We start from the raw sequence: 17713 nt of genomic DNA, 5'->3' as shown, positions 1-17713 counted from the left end.
TGGTAGTAAACGTAGTAGTGCAAGTGGAAGTAGTGAACTCTTTGTGCCAAGCACTGCACTAAGCACAGCATAATGTACGTCACCTCATCCTCATAAAAAAGAGGATTAAAGGAAGAAGTGACTTGGGTCCAATTACCTGTCCAGGATCACAGCCAGGTGAAGCTGAGATTCAACCCCACTCCTCTCTTTCCATAGCCTGTGTCTCCTTATAAGCATTCTGCTCAACTGCTTCGTCTTTAACCACTATCTTATATGTAGAAGACAGAGGTTGGAATAGCTTATGAGAAAAAAAAAATCCTTTAAAATTTCTCGTGCGTTTTTGTGAACCTGGCATGAGTGCATTTTGAGATCGATTTTAGATAGAATGGATGCCATTTTTTAAAGTCTAATTATCAGTTATTTGATTCAAGAGTTAATTCCTTTTTTTTTTTTTTTTTTTTTTTTTTTTTTTGCGGTATGTGGGCCTCTCACTGTTTTGGCCTCTCCCGCTGCGGAGCACAGGCTCCGGTCGCGCAGGTTCAGCAGCCATGGCTCACGGGCCTAGTCACTTTGCGGCATGTGGGATCTTCCTGGACCGGGGCACGAACCCGTGTCCTCTGTCTGCATCGGCAGGCGGACTCTCAACCACTGCGCCACCAGGGAAGCCCAAGAGTTAATTCTTTCATTCAAGAATTTCTTAAGTGAAAAGCCTATGGGGAGAGTAGTCTTACAAGAAGTATTTGTTGGAAACAGGAACTTTCCCAGTTTGGGACTTTGAGTAATTGAGAAATCGGATGGTCTCATCCTTCCTTGTCACCAGGAACCTGTGGAATGTCACAGAGAGCAGCTGCTGGCTAAGCTACAAGTGTTCTTCCTGTTTCCAGAACATGTGGGCCATTGACATAAGTGGAAGAAGCTGGATTTTTCAACTTAGGTCCACACCCCTGATAAAACAAATGCAAAAGCCTCACTGGTTTTGCTGTTCAAGTCTCAATCGTTCTACTTTAACGCAAGCTCTTTAGATTTTCCAGAACTGTCGCATTGAAACTTTTCGACCCACCCTCATGCAGTGTGGCACAGGAGAAGATGAGAAAGGAAACGTACCCATCAGGCATTTTCACATGTTAACTCAGTTATTCGCCCATCAAACTACCAATGACCCTATGAAGAAATGAAGGCTCAGAGGAGCTAACTGTTCGAGGCCACACGACCAATGAGAGGTGGATGGGATGAATCTAGGTACAGTGCCCAACACATGGTAAACCCTCAACAAATAGCACCTAATCCTGCCATGAACAATGAGCAGATGTTTGAATGAGCTGCGTGAGCTGCTTCCCTAGTAGCATGTACAGTCTGATACAGAGGTTGACGAATTATTTTCTCCAAAGGAAGGCGGTAGCCCAGGGGTGGACATGGCAAGTGGAAACAACCACAAGGGGAGTTCACAAGTCTGTGTTTTAGCCAGAGAGACCCCTAGTTGTTCAAAAATCTATTTTGAAGTTAGGTTTCCAAGCGTCCAAACACAATTAGAAAATACCTGCTTTTGTAAATCATCTGTAACATTTCCATTGCATTTATGGAGCTCTTGTTTCTCCAGGAACATGGATATTGTTGAAGATATCATTAAGAAACATTCGTGTTTTATTATGTAATATTTAAATTACTAGAGGTTTTCTATAAGAAAGTCAGAAAAGATAGAAACTGATGCTATGCCAGTAATAAAAGGAACTTTCCAAAATGCAAACCTCAACACTTCTTTTTTAAAATACTGTAATTTTGATAATATAATAAAATTACTAGCCCAATTTTGGTGATATGCCTATATACAGAGGGCAAATATTTCATTCAATATCTATAATATACCTTTAAAGTAGATTTTATTATTACTGTTGTATAGAGTAGGAAAGTGGGGATTTAAGGTATTTATTCAATACTTTAAAACTAGAAAATGGAAGAGATAGGACTCAAATTCATAAGTCTGACCCCAAGCTCCGAGTTTGTCTGTAATTCTGTGTTGCCTCCCAATAACGTCTGAAGTCCTGGAGACATGAATGTTTTAATAAATGTGGAAACAATGAAATTGAAGCATAGATGTATTTAAATTATAGAGTTATTTCTTCCCAGCAATCCAAGTTCATTATATTGACCCATGTTGTATTAAGTCAAGGTAGATCTCAGATCCGGTTTGTTTTTTTTTTTGCGGTACACGGGCCTCTCACTGTTGTGGCGGAGCACAGGCTCCGGAGGCACAGGCTCAGCGGCCATGGCTCACGGGCCTAGCCGCTCCGCGGCATGTGGGATCCTCCCGGACCGGGGCACGAACCCGTGTCCCCCGCATCGGCAGGCGGCCTCTCAACCACTGCGCCACCAGGGAAGCCCCTCAGATCTGGTTTTAATGGACCGGGAAAAAGATAAAAGACATCCTCAGGTAACAAAAAGGGAAGTTTAAATACATGTACAATATCTTTTTTCCCTTTCAACATTAATCCTGGGACTGCGTCTCTACAAAGACAATTGATCTGAAAGATGACTTTTTTTTTTACATTCTCTTGAAATTCTTTCAGATCATCTGAAGTCAGATATTTATTCATTTCTGACAAAAATAGTCCAAGAAATTAATTACACATCTTCTTTCAATATTTCCGCAAATTGTTTCTTATTAATAAAGTTAATTTACCGTAGACACATTGAGATTGTTAGGCCATTGGAGCATAAGCTATATGGCATAGTCTATAATTTAAGAACGTTTCTCTGGATTATTTCATGGAGGGGGAGGGGAACAAAATGATGAGGGGAGAAATTACTGGTGCATCAGAGTTCATATTTTTCCTCTTCAGCAAAATGAACTACTCATATACGTCTTTTACAATATTACAGAGATTGTGAAAAAAAAAAACCTGAAATATTCAAAGTGGTCAAACATAGATGGGAAAACAGTTGGTGGAATATGCTTATAAAATAAATAGAGGGAAAAATGTAAAGCGAACTCCAACCTTTTCATTGTCTATAACAACTATAAGAATATGGGGAAAATAGGAAGATTACCAAAATGCAAAGAGCTCACTAGTGTGAAGGTGGGAGAATTATGGGTGATTTTTTTCTCTCTCTCTCCTATCCACAGTTGGGGTGAAGAAGTGATTTTTCATTTGCTGTGGATACAGTTGAAGTCCCCTTTGTTTCATTCCCTAGTCCCATTTCTCATTCTTTCTTCCCAGTTGGAGGCAACTCCAGCTGTGAATGTTGGAGTGAATCCACTTAGGGTATTTCTTATTCTTCAGCTACAAACTCAGATGTCTGTTAAAGATACAGGATTTTATAGTTTTGTATAAACAGCATCTCATTTTATCCTTCTGAAACTTGAATTTTTTCAAAGCTGTTTTCATATTCTATCTATGATGATGCATGTACATCTAGTTTATTCATTATAATTGCATATTGTATATGTTTCATCATATGAATGTATCACAATTTGTGTATTTTCTTACTGAGGGATATTTAGATTGTTTTATATTTTCACCTTTTCCAATGATACTGCAATGGTAATCCTCATGTATTTCCAGGTGAATATAAGCAAGTTTCACTAGGTTATTTACCTAAAGTAGAATTGCTAAACAATAGTAAATAAGGAGCTTCAGTTTTACTAGATATTGAAAAATTGTCTCCCAAAATGGCTGTGTCAATTCATACCCTCAAACCCGTGTAAAGAGTTTCTATTTCTCCATGTTCCTGCCAAATGTGATGTTATTTTCCAGTTTGGGGATTCTTGCTGAATTGTTGGATATGAACCAAATTCTCATTGTCTTCACTCCATTTCCCTGTTGACTATAAGATTGCATATTTACTTCTATAAACTATTCCCTTTTTCTCTTCTGTGATGTCTATCATATCCTTTTGTCCAATTTTCTATGGATTTGGTTTTTTTCCTATTTCAGGAGTTCCCAACAGAGTTTACATATCAGCTGAAGTTTATTACACTTTGCCATTAAGTGTGCTATTTGTTAGTATTTAATCTAGTTAAGAGAGTTATCTATGTGAAATGCTTTTTTGCATCTACTAAAATAATTTGGGTTTTTTTCCTCTCTTACTGTTTCAGTGTGATTAATTGCAATAATTTGCATCAGATAGATTTTCTGATGTTGAGCCATCATTGAAGTCTTGGAATAAATTTTAGTTATTCTTGAGTTAATTTTAATACTGACTAATTCATTTATTTAGTATTTAGTGAGTTTGGGCTAAAATTTCTTAAGTGAAATTGAGCTTTATTTTTATTTTATTGTTTGGTCATTTTGTGGTTTTCCTATCAAAATTACACTGTCCTCTGAAAATGAGTAGGGTAGCTTTTCTGTTTTTCTATCCCCTGAAACTTTGCTAAAAGTTGCCCATAAAACTACTTAGCAGACGAAAAGGAGAGAGGTGACCCGAGTGTGGAGGCGGGTGTGTGCACTATTGATTCAAGCCCTTTGATGGCTTATTGGCCTATCTGTCTTTCTAGTTCTTCTTCAGTCACTGTGGTAATTTTATATTTCCCTATTAATTTGCCAAATTTCCCTACATTTTCAAATTTATTGGCAGAGAGCTGATCTTAACATTTTCTTAGATTTCTGAAAATCTAAAACTAACTTTAGTTTTGTCCCCTTTCGTATCTGATTTACGTATGTGTGTGTGTATGCGTGCACGTGTGTGTAACTTCTCTCATTTTCTTGATCAGTCATGCTAAAGTATGGTCTAATATTTATATACCTACTTAAGCTTTCTTTTGGATAGTTTGTTTTGCATCTCTTTCTCCATACATTGATATGGGAGCTTTGGTTTGCCTGGTGGTTTTGAGCTGCATTAGCAAGATTTTTACAATGTCCTGTCAGATCCTCTCCATTTTTATTGGAGTAGACTAATCTATGTACATTTATTGTGATTCTTGATCGATTTGGACTTTTTCCCATTATATTTTATGTTTTAAATTTACTATGCAATTCCCTTACATGCATTTTTTTCCTTTTCTGCCTTCTTGTTTAATATTTAAGCTTTCTCATTGAATATTTTCCTTCTACCAGTTGAGAAGTTAAATATTCTATTTCTGTTCCTTTTAGTAATTACAATGAAAGGCATCCATAATTAACCAAGTCTAATGATAATCAAAATCTCTATCCTGCTCCTAAATGATACCTGAGAATAACTCCCATAGCCCTCTTTCACAATCTTCCATATTATTATTTAGTATTTTAAGTCTATTTTATTCTTAAACTTCTACAAATTAGTTATTTTTTACAGTCGGTATTTATTTAGATTTACCAATAGCTTTATTAATTTCTTTGATCACCATTGTTTCTTATATGATATTTCATTACTAGTTCAGTTTTATTCGATGTTTTCAGCAAGGATCTGCGAGCAGTAAGTACACGTATCTGTACTCTGAAAATGTCTTTGTTTCTCTCTTGCCCTTGAATGATAGTATATCTGGAGAGGATTTTACATTGACAGCTATCTTAGCTCATTGCCTTAAGATATCCACAATACCCAGCATCTGTTGTTGCTAATGAGAAGTCCATTGCCAGTCTGACTGCTATTCCTTTGTAGATAATCTGTCTTTTCTCTCACACAACTTTTACATTTTTTTTCTTTCACTTGTTCTGATTTATTAAAAACTGTATACCTGTGGATTTATTATTAAAGCTGCTTCAATAGATAGATTTATTTCCCTTTTCAATATTAATGTCTTAGCTATTATCGTTTGAATATTGGCTCCCTTTCATCATCTTCTTTCTTTTTTGCTCTTAGAATCCCTTGTATATATAGATCGGACTTTCTCATTCTATCCTCCCTACTGTGAGCTCTCTTTTAATACTTTCCATCTCTTAATCTCTCTGTGCTACATGCTAGGTGACTTCCTCAGGTCTAACTAATTCACCGGTTCTCTCTTCTGCTGTGTCTAGCCTACTTTTCAACTTCTACATTTTTATTTCAAAAACTATATTTAATGAAATATTGCCATTTGCAATAACATGAATGGACTTGGAGGGTATGATGTTAAGTGAAATAAGTTAGGCAGAGAAGGACAAATACTGTATGTAATCACTTAAATGTGGAATCTAAAAAATAAAACTAGTGAATATAACAAAAAAGAAGTAAATTCACAGATATAGAGAACAAAATAGGGGTCACCAGTGGAGAGAGAGAAGTGGAAAGGGGCAAGATAGGGGTAGGGGATTAAGAGATACAAACTACTGTGTATAAAATAAATAAGCTATGAGGATATATAGTACAACACAGGGAATATAGCCAATATTTTATCATAACTATAAATGGAATATAACCTTTAAAAATTGTGAATCACTGTGCTGTACACCTGAAACTTATGTAATATTGTACATCAGTTATACCTCAATTTAAAAATTAATTTTAAAAAAACTATATTTATGATTTCCATAACTCCTATCCTGCCCCCAAATCTATATTTTTTCACACTCTATTGTTTTTCCTAATGGCTTTTATTCCTCACGTTATTTCTTTGAACACTTAAAACATGCTTATTTTAATGTCACTTTCATATCATTCTAATATTTAATTCTCCCATTCGTTACATCTTCTGACTACCTATGGTGGTTCATCTCCTTGTGTGATTTGCACTTTTTCATTATACACTTGTTTTGAGTGGGAGTTGTTTCCTTTGGAAACCATAGGTGCCATGGGTGTGGGAGCATGTTTACAGAACGATTTCAGACTTCCTTTACAAGGCAGGTTGGGGGTGGATTTCAAGTAGCAGTTTTGGCTTTGTGTCTCAGAAATACACAGATCGTATGCATCTAGAACCCCTACTCGGTGCTGGGTTGTAGAGTTTCTGCCTTCTCGTGGGTGACTCTTTGAGCTCCAGTGGCCCTGGTCAGATAGCAAACTTCCCTGTTTGCTCCCTGGGAGAGTGCACAGTTATTTTTTAGAATTAATTTTAGAGATGGGATGGCATTTTGTGACCCTGGACCTTATTCTTTTAGCTCAGTTCCAGCTTCCCATTCAGGTGAGGGCTGTGGCTCACACTGAACTTAAATCCCCAGCCATCAAATCCCCAGCCACCCAATCAGTGAGATCTTTCTTTGATCCCAATTTCCCATGGAGTACCTTGGATGCAATTCTCACTCATATCTTTAATTGTAAGTTTCCTCTTTATGTCTGGCACCTGGGGAATTTTACCTTATTGATTTCTAGGTTAGTTATGGGTTCTTGTTATAATTCTTTGCATCGTTATACTTCATCCAGAATTCCTCTGTATTTAAAGTGGGGGTGGAATGCCTTCCATGTCTGTTTAGGTCACCATATGGACCAGACTTACTTATATTCCTTCTCTAATGAGGAAAAAAATACCCAAAGTTTGAAAATATGTTTTAAAAATGTTTTGCTTTAAGTAACTTTTTTCCTCCACACTTCTCAGTGCTGAATTTGAAGAACCACATAATTCTGAGGCAACAATTTCCTGTCTGAGACACTCCAGCAACTCCATTAACCTGTGCACCACAAAAGAGATGGCTGATTGTAAGTCTGCTAAGCCAATTAATATTGTAACCCTGTATGGAATGAAAATGTGTCCAAAATGGTATTTTCCCCCCAGCTAACTCTAAGTTTAAAAATTCACAGCCATGTTGCTTTACTATCCCATTTCCTTTTATTTTGTCCTTGTCTAGTCTCTTAAAAACATAAATAAACCCAGTTGGGCATCAAGGCTATCTCCCAGCCCTAGTGCTGCCTTCTCTCTACCCTCTTCTATTCTCTCCTTCACCAATCTGCTTAGATGCTTTGCCTTTTATAGATACGTGGGAGGGAAAATCAAGATATGGCGATTCATTTTTCTTCCTTCTCCTCCCATGGAAACGCCATCTCTTTTCTCGTGGTGTCTGACTTGAAGTCCCCTGGTAACTCAGTGTGTGGAGAGGGAGATAAGAGACTGTGGGAATGAGGTCCTTTTGTTTAGCCTGAATAGAAGCAGAGGATGCGTTAAAAGGATCTGACCGCTCGTTCCGAGTTAAGTCTTCCGACAAAGCTCAGAACTTTCAGTGAAAAAAGAGAACCCCTCAGCCAAGATGATGAAGAAGCAGGGACTCAGAGCATTTCTACAGGTTTCTATATCTTTGTTCTGCCTATAGGATCAGCCAATTTTCTACAAAAGGCATAAATATTAGTGCTGGAATAAACACTAGTATTTATGGATCCTGTACTATGGGCCACAGTTCTGTCACGACCTCTGTGTACATCCCTTTTGATCTAGAGGTTGTATGAACCCACTTTTAGAGACAGAAAACTGAAGATCAGAGAGATTGAGTTGCATAAGGTCACACAAGTAATACACGGTAGGGCTGTAATGTGCAACGGTTCAGACTGCCTCTAAGATCCATGCTCTTTCCACAATTTTATGCTGCTTCTCAGTCAGGAATGTTGACTTCCCTGAAAGGAGAGTTAGAGAGAGATCCTCTGCTACAACCTCTTTATTGTATAGAAAAGAAGCCCAGGGCTCTGGGAGAGGAAGTCATTTGCCTGGGATCACACACTTAAGAAGTTCACGTGTAACAGTTAGAACCCGTTGAAATTTCCCTCCCCTCTCCTGGGAAATAAGGGGTTGAAAAACTCCTGGAAAAATTCTCTCCTAGACTGGGCAAACTCTAGGTTCTCCCATTTGGCTTGTAAAGTACTAGACATAAGAAGCAGGACTCCTGTCCCCATCAACCCAGAAGGCAGTGCTGCTCCATACTTCGGGTGTCCAGGCCCTTGCCTTAAGGGCACGGCTTCTCAAATTATAATGTTTGCATGAATCACCTGGGGATCTTGTTAAAACATCGATTCTGGTTCAGTAGCTCTGGGTTGGGCCTGAGATTCTTCTTTTCTAACAAGTGCCCTAGTGATCCTGATGCTGCTGGTCCACAGACCACACTTTGAATAGAAGGGCTGTGGGCTCTGTTGGGACTACATTCCAAAGCTAAGAGCTCACAGGGCCAAGGGGGCTCTCCAGTCAGAGCCTGCACCTTTTCTCTGGATTACAGGAGACCCCCAGAATGCCCTCCCACAAGTGGCTTTCTAAGATCCTGCTTGGGCCTCTTCCCTAGGTCCTTCCTCCTCAGGACACATTGGGCTGCAGAGACATCTGTTCATGGGGGGCAGGAGAGGATGGGGTTGACATATGCAAGGCCCCTCCTGTGTAGGGTGAAGCTGAGGATTGAAAAGAAGGAAGGAAGGAAGCTGGACCAGAGGCCTGCATTTGTTCTCTCCAGGCCACAGATGTCCAAGGTGGGCCTGTGGGGGACATCATTTGAGATACCCAAAGAAGGAACCACTAACCCAGGCCTCTCTTGAGTCTTCAACTGAGGAATTCTTTGTGTCCCTCCGTGCTGCTAAGGAAGCAAGTGTTTATGACTGAAAAGAGACAGGGCTCAGAAAATAACCCACTGTTGCAACTGAGAGGTAACTGAGCAGAGGGCAGTAGGAAGGCGGTAGGGTGAGAGAAGGGTGAGTGTGTGGAGAGCTTCCCAGGCCAGAATGGCATCTTGTGGGAGTTAGGAAGAGGCCTGCCAGGGCTGAAGAAGCTGGGGAACTGCAGCCTGGGATCAAAAAGATTCTGTTATATCCCCCACTCCTTTCTCTGTCCCTCTCTAAAGAGTCAAGATACAATTACCCTACAGGAGAAAAAGGGAAGGAAGTGGACTATTTGACCCCCACTTGTCCCTGTTCGTTTGACTGTTCCCATGTATTTCATCCTCTTTACACTTACTGGTTGAATGATATATGAACCTCAGTTTCTTCATCTACCAAATTGGTATAATGTCTCCTTTGTGTAATTGTTCTGTATGTTTGAGAAGGTAATACATTTAAAGTCAAGCGAACTCTGCTCTGAGATGATGGAGCAGATGTACTTTTCCCTGGTCCCCCTGCTAAGTACAACTAAAACCCCTAGATATTCTATATAAAAGTTATATATATATATATATATATATATATATATATATATATATATATATATATATAGTATTTTTTATATTCAAACATAAGAAAACTAGAACATTCTGAAAATGTAGAAAGAAGAAGGTAGACCAGCTAGGGACCTCTGGACCCAACAAGGATAAGTGGTGAGATCCTTGGCTTTTCTTCTTGCTTCATATATCCCAGACTTGGAGCTGAAGTAGCTGCCAACCCAGAAACACCTATGGGCACAGACAAAACAGCTCCAACAGAAGCCTGCTCTTTCTGACCAAAGGACCAGGAAAAGGGGAGCCTAGAAAGGCCTCTAGACAACAACTGTTCTCCCCCAGCTGAATGTAACAGAAAACAAAACAAAACAAAACTGGCCCACCACCACCAGCCAATGCTGAGTGGGGAGTCTGGACATCCACCCTCATCAAGCTACAATGATGCACCCCAGCCCCTCCACTGAGGTGTTTTCAGAGAAGGCCAAGTAGAGAGCTGGGACTTTCATCCCTGCCAGGGTAACAAAACTCCACTTACAGGGATAGCCAGTGAAGACCATATGGGGAGCATAGACTCCAGCCCTCCACCCAGAAATAACAAGGCATCCCTTCCCCTCCCTGTTGGGTTGGTGTCAGAGCAGACCTCGTGGAGAGTCAGGACTTTCACAAACACCCAGTAGTAAAGGCAGCCACCCTCTCCCTGTGGTATCAGCAAAGGCTGTGTTGGGAGCAATAACAAGACTTAGCAATCCTAAATGTATACGCATGAAACTCCAGAGCTGCAAAATATGTGAACAAAAACTGAAAAAAGAAATAGACAAATAGACTATTATAGTTTGAGACTTTAATATTCCTCTCTCCACAATTGACAAAACACCTAGACAAAAAATCAGTAAGAATACAATAGAATTCAACAACACTGTCAACCAGTAGGATCTAATTGACATCAATAGAACACACAAGAGCAGAATACACATACTTTTCAAGAGCCCATAAACATATTCCAAGATAGACCATATTCTGGGCCATAAAACAAAGCTTAAAAAATTTAAAAGAATTGAAATTATGCAGAGTATGTTTTTAGACCACAATATAATCAAACTAGAAATCAAGAACTGAAAGGTAATAGTAAATTCTCCAAACACTCAGAAACAAAACAACACTTCTAAATGTGGATCAAAAAGTAAGTCTCAAGGGAAATCAAAACATACATTTGAACTAAATGAAAATGAAAATACAACATACCCAAAATTGTGGAACACAGCTAAAGCAATGCTGAGAGGGAAATTTTAGCCCTAAATTCTTATATGAAAAGTAGGAAAAGCCTCAAATCTAAAATCCTACCTCAAGAACATAGTAAAAGAGGAGCAAAATAAATTCAAAGCAAGTATAAAGGAAGAAGCAATAAAGAAACTTAAATAAACTTGAAAACAGAAAAACAATAGAGAAAATCAATGAAATCAAAAGTGTGTTCTTTGGAAAGAGCAATACAATTAACAAACCTCTAGTAAGACTGACAAAGAAACAAAGAAGACACAAATTAACAATATTAAGAGCAAAACAGAGATATCATTACAAACCCTGCAGATGTCAAAAGGATAATTGAATATTATGCACAACTGTATACATGTAAATTTTGACAACTTAGGTAAATACTGAACAATTCCCCCAAAATCACAACTCACCCAATATAAATCATTTGAATAGCCCTGTAATTATTTTAAAAATTGAATGCATAATTTAAAAACATAAAAAAGTGATCTCAGTCTAGGTAATTTCGGTGGGGAATTCTACCAAATGTTTAAAGAAAAATTAATACCAATTCTACACAATCTCTTCTGAAAAATAGAAGTAGAAGCTAGCATTAACCTGATACCAAACCCAGATATCAGTACAAAAGAAGAAAACTGCAGCTCAATATCCTTCATGAGTATAGTCATAAAAATCCTTAACAAAATATTAGCAAATAGATTTCATCAAGATAGAAAAATAATTATATACCACGACTAAGTGTGATTTATTCATTGTAAAGTTGGTTCAGTACTCAAAAAGCAATCAATTAAATCTGCCATATTGACAAGCTAAAGAAGAAAAAAAACACACAAACATATCAATCAATGCAGGAAAAGTGTTTGACAAATTCAACACCAATTCATGATAAAAAAAACTCTCAGAAAAATAAGAATAGAGGGGAACTTCCTAAACTAGATAAGAACATTTACAAAAAGTCTGCATGATACTTAATGATACAACTCTGAATACTTTACCCCTAAGATTGGGAACCAGGCAAGGATGTCCACTTTCACCACTCCTATTCAATGTAGTGCTGGAAGTTCTAGTGAGTGCAATAAGGCAAGAAAAGGAAATAAAGGCATACAGATCAAAAAGAAAGAAACAGTCATTATTTGCAGATGACATGATTGTCTAAGTAGGGTATCTCAAGGAATTTACAAAAAAAAAAAAAGAAAACCTTCTAGAACTGATAAATGAGTTCAGCAAGGTCACAGTATACAAAATAAACATAAAAAATCAATTGTGTTTCTATATACTACCAATGAACACTTGAACACTAAAAATGAAAAAAATGTAATACCATTTACAATCACTCAAAAAAGATAAATGCTTGGACTAAAATCTAACAAAACATGTATAAGAGTTAAATGTTAAAAACTACAAAATGCTGATGAAATCAAAGAAAATCTAAATAAATGGAGAAACAGTTATGCTACATTTATGGATTGGCAGACTGAATATAGTAAAAATATTAATTCTCCCCAAGTTGGTATACAGGTCTAATGCAATTTCTAGTAAAATCCCAGCAAGATTCTTTTATAGATATAGATAATATTATCCTAAAATGTGCATGGAAAGGCAAAGAAACTAGAATAGCTTAAAACAGTTTTGGAGAAGAAAAAGTGGGGGAGGTATCAGACTACCTAATTTTAAGAATTATAGCTTCTGTGACCAAAACTGTGTGGTATTGTCAGAGAGAAACACATAGAACCATAGAACAAAATTGAGAACCCAGAATTAAGACCTACACAAATAAGCCCAACTGATTTTGTTTTTTTACAAAATTGTAAAGCAATTCAATGGAGGATAGATAGCCTTTTTTTTTTTTTTTTTTTTTTTAGATAGCCTTTTGACAAATGGTGTTGGAGCAATTGGATATCCATAGGTAAAAAATAAATAAATAAACCTCAATGTAAGTCTCACATCTTATAAAAAAAATTAGCTTAAAATGGGTTTCTTCCTTCCTCTGCCTGCCAATGGTGAGGAATCTAAATGCTACCTTTCTGGGACAAAGAGAATGAGGGGGAAAGGAAGGGAAGGAGAAAGAGGCTTTGACATCGCTTTTGGGTGAGTCTGTCCCTTAAACAATGCCCAGAAAACAGAAGGCCATCACCTCAGAGGTGCATAGTTCGGCATAGGTGCCTTTCTGGAGCTTCACCTTTTCGTACAGAACTTGGTGATGTTTATGCAGGATTTAGGCTTGTCTGGAAGCTCTGCAGAATTGTCCTCAGAGCTCATCTAGACCAGTGCCTTTCAGACTGTGCTTCCTTGGACCAAGGGCTGTCCTAAGGGGTCCTGGAGACCCTCGGGGATAACTTCCAGAGAAGTTCTGTTTATGCTCCTGTAATACTGCGTTTAAATGAATGATTCCATGGCTAGAAGAAAGTTTGAAAGCCATTTCCTATTGAGCGAAGCTGGGCAAGTTGCTTCCTTTCTCTGGTGTCTATTCCTCATTGGTAAATCAGAATCTTAGTAGTGATTTTCATAAAAATAGTTAGCTATTTTTTATTATTGTCTTTATAATATTAGTAATAATTGTCTCACCTCCTAGTATAAAACAGGTGAAGGGACTTTTCCAAAGTCACACAGGGAGTTAGTAAATGGAAAAAGAGCTGAGGCCTGGAGGACATGACCATGATAGGATACTGCAGTTGGAGGTTCGCTGAGGACCATCTTCTGATATTTGTCCTTTTTCTCCCAGCTGGGACAAAGCTATTCAGTGGAAAGAGTTATATAACTCCCTATGGAAAGTAAGTGAGGGCTCTAATGCTTTGGGTTACATCCTCCTGTTATAATTCCTAGTCCTTTCCTGACCCCCTGGGATGTGATATTTGTACTTTATATTCCTACGTTGGGAGCAGGTTTTCATGGCAACACTTACTATTGGGAGAACCTCCACTTTGCTAAAAAACAGTATCAGATTATGAATGCATTATTAATTGTGTGTAGATTATCTGTTTACTAGCCTTAGCAAGTATTGAACAAGTCCTCTCTGAGCCTTGGTTTTCCCATTTCTAGGACAGAATAGTATCTCCCTCCCCACCAAGTAGCAGGTAGAAGCAAAGAGATCATGATTTGTTAATTCTTTCAAAAACACAGAACAGTAAATAAGTAGGGGGAGGGAGACAGAAGGAGATTATCATTTTTAAAATTGGAAAATAAATTTATGTTTGAAAAGGATGAGGCAGACTGCATTATAAACAGGTATTCTTAAATGTTTTTAAAGCACGTAATAGCAGAATAAAATGTGTTGATTCAAAAACTGGTGAAAATAAGAGTGTACAGTTACCGAAGCTGAAGTACATGTTATTAATCCTCCACACAGAATTTTAGGTCCCTGTGTCAACAATCACATGCACATAGTCCCTAAAGAAAAACTGTGATTTCATTTACTTTATTAATGGATTTTATGTGTAGAATAATAATGGCTAAGAAATGCATGTTATTGTTTGGTCAGTTCTGTAAACTAAAGCTTTAGGACTCTAGCAGCAAGAAAGAGAAAAGGAACTAGGGAAGTCCTGTTTATTATGCATGCATATTCATTAACAGTAGGGGGAAAACTTTTATAGATAACTTATAAGCAAAGAAAAATTAAATTAACAATTTTATCAAAATACATGCCACTTTCTATACAACATCTGGTGTTCTGCTAGGTATACGTGACCTACATCATTTCCTTTAATCTCCCCATGAACTCTGGAAGGCAGGTTCCAGTTGTCCCCATTTCACAGATGAGCAATCTGAGGCTCGAAGAAATGAAGTAATTTGTCTGCAGTTCCACAGGTAGGAAGTGGCAGGACTAGGCTGTGAACCCAAGTTTTTGCTACTACTTGTATTTGTTAATGGTTAAATTTGGCATCGTCATTAAATAAAATCCACAAAAGCTTTGAAAAAATCAAAAGGTATTCGAGCCTTAGTTGGTGGTCAGTCTCCTCTTTCCAAGCTGTACCAAGGAAACAAAACGCTCAGGGAGCCAAACACTTTTAGGCGTGCTGTGGAGTTTGACTTGTTGAAGTGGGATTTGGACTTTTGTTGGCCTTTTTCCTTTCCCTTTCCTTTCAAGTTTGCCTTCTGATTGCTACCACTAAATTGCAGCACTTTCTCTTCATCGTAGAGTATGAATCTGCTTAACAAAAAGGAAACTGAAAATTGTTTCAAATGTTTTTGAAACAAATTCACTGTCCATTCCATCCTAGAAATCCCCCAGAAGTGATACCGTGATCAATGACCTGAGAATTTCCCAAACCACGTGGACAAGTCTCCCATAGGCAGATTGTTCTGGAGGTTGAGAAAACTGAACACTGCCACCTTCTATAATTGCTTTAATCCTGCATACTGTATAAGAAATGGGTACTATAAGAAACTGCCTTGAAATAATTTTTTCATGTTTATTTTAGCAACTTATGAAGTCAGAATTGAAGAACTCCAAAAGGTATTGTTTCTTCTCTTCTTATCAGCTTCATAACTAAAGCAAGTGTGCAGAGTTGATTCTGAAGTAGTTTCTTTCATGAGGGAGGAATGGTCTTTGTTTTGGGTTTTCCCCTGATTTGGGGGGCTTTTCCAGACTCTAGCTGCTAAGATTCTGAAGCCTGAGGCCCTATAAGGTCAGAGACAGAAAATGTGTTAGGATGGGAGAAGGTGGTCCTAATCCATTCCTGGCCCCTTATCTAGGGTGGCCAGCACCAACTGGCCTGTAATAACTGTACCTTCAGAGAGAAGAGCTCCTGTGCTTTCGCACGAATGACCAGACTCATGAAGGCATATTTTCTGGGCTTCTGGTGGGCACAGTGCTAGCAACTTGATTTAGGGCCCAAGCAGAATCACGGGCTTTGATCCCGGCTCCTGTCTGTGTGACCCTGAACCTCCCTTTCCTCACGTGTAAAATAGTGGTCATAGAAGCATCCCCATCAGAAGTCATTGTGAGAATGAAAAGAGGTAAATTCAGGTAAACAGTTTAATAGGAAGTGCTGGAATCTATCCCAGGCATTTTACCTCTCTGAGCTACAGCTGTCTTCTGTAAAACGGTGTGTTCCCCATGAGGGCAGGAAGCATATGCCTTGTAGTTACCTAATCTGCAGTAGTAGAGGCTCAATAAATGAGGGACCAATACTTGTTTCACTGAATTGCTGAGAGAACTAAGCCAGACAAAGTAGATGAGCACCTAGTACAGCACATGGCACACAGTAGGCACTTACCTAATGTTTTAACTGGGACAGTTAAGGTACTACTCCTTTATCACTGGGTACATTTAGTTGAGGTCCTTCGTCTTTCTGCTTCATGGTTCTAATGCTTACTGGAAAGGATTGTTCATTTGTGATACACTTTGTAGATAGAAAACTATAAATGATTATTATTCCTATTAACGAAAGCAGAAACAGTTCATTAAGATGCTTCACTTAGCTGGCAATATCAGCAAATAATAAACTTCTCTGCACAAGGGAACTTTCCAAATGACCAAATTTTATCTCATTCAAAATAAAAAGCATGAAAGTTTTTTTTTTTTAATCTTTCAGCCTTCAGATATGCATTATGTTCATCTCAGTGTTTTTGAGCTTGGTGGCTGGAATCTGATTTCACCCTTTCTTTATGACTTGGAGTCCCCTGGAACATAAGGGGCTGAATGGGCACTGTTCATGCTTTTCTTATGAGATGCTCTTGGGCCCTCATAGGTGTTCAGAGCCAGTTGCCCTCATACCAAACCACCACGGTCTGTTTGCTGTAGTTGTTTTCTTATCTCTATCAATTATTATTTCCTTCTCCTGTCAGCCTCTTGTGTCCAGCAGTGAGTGTCTTTCATGTGGTCGAGCACACACCAAGTCCCTGTTTGGGGACAGGCACTTGTGCCTGTGTGTGTGTGTCCCAGTCACCCTGTGAGCTGGTATCCCTGCTTGCATTTTACAGACGAGAACTCAAGGCTCAGAGAGGTTAAATAACCTATAAATAATATAGCAAAGATACAAAGCAAGGTCTGTCTGACTTGTCTTTCTACCAGTGCTGTCATCCAATCTGCTAGGATTATATGGAAAATGAGAGCCAGTCATCCCTGAATGAAAGCTGTGAGGCTGTCCTCAAAGGAGGGTATATGAGCTCTTGGGTCTGGACCTTGTGGCAGCATTTTAGATGCTTAGATATTTTCTGTTCTCTTCAGGTTCTTGGCTAGAATCCAGATAGGGAATGGCATCAGATATGTGACAACTGACTAAATGAGGAGCTATGTTATGGTCATTGGGACATAGTTTTAATGGCACCAAGTCTAGATTACGTGAGAGCTGAATTTTGATCAGGTGGTACGTGATCAGGAACGGGGAATTCCCAGCATGGCTTGCACACTTGCCTGTACCAATTTTGCCCACTGGAACATTGCTCAAATATCGCACATTCCTGTTTGCTCATAAGATTTAAAAGTTCTTTATTCTACAGATGCATTCCTGGAAAGGTGTGCAGAGAACAGTTTATTTTTCTAAGTCAAATTACACGTTCCCGCTGGCACGCGCCGTAACTTC

The 17713-nt window shown here is 38.5% G+C and overlaps 1 protein-coding gene across 1 annotated transcript in view; it reads left to right on the top strand.

The window, feature by feature from the left end:
* Nucleotides 1-17713, top strand: part of FYB2 (FYN binding protein 2) — a 134047-nt gene that overhangs the window by 67261 nt on the left and 49073 nt on the right. Inside the window, exons 5-6 of the mRNA XM_060022719.1 lie at nucleotides 7400-7500; nucleotides 15608-15642. Of these exons, the coding sequence (XP_059878702.1) occupies nucleotides 7400-7500; nucleotides 15608-15642 (136 nt within the window). The remainder of the gene's footprint in view (nucleotides 1-7399; nucleotides 7501-15607; nucleotides 15643-17713) is intronic.

Source organism: Delphinus delphis, chromosome 1 (assembly GCF_949987515.2).
Source record: "Delphinus delphis chromosome 1, mDelDel1.2, whole genome shotgun sequence".
Lineage (NCBI taxonomy): Eukaryota > Metazoa > Chordata > Mammalia > Artiodactyla > Delphinidae > Delphinus > Delphinus delphis.
This window is presented reverse-complemented; position numbering and strand designations above follow the sequence as displayed.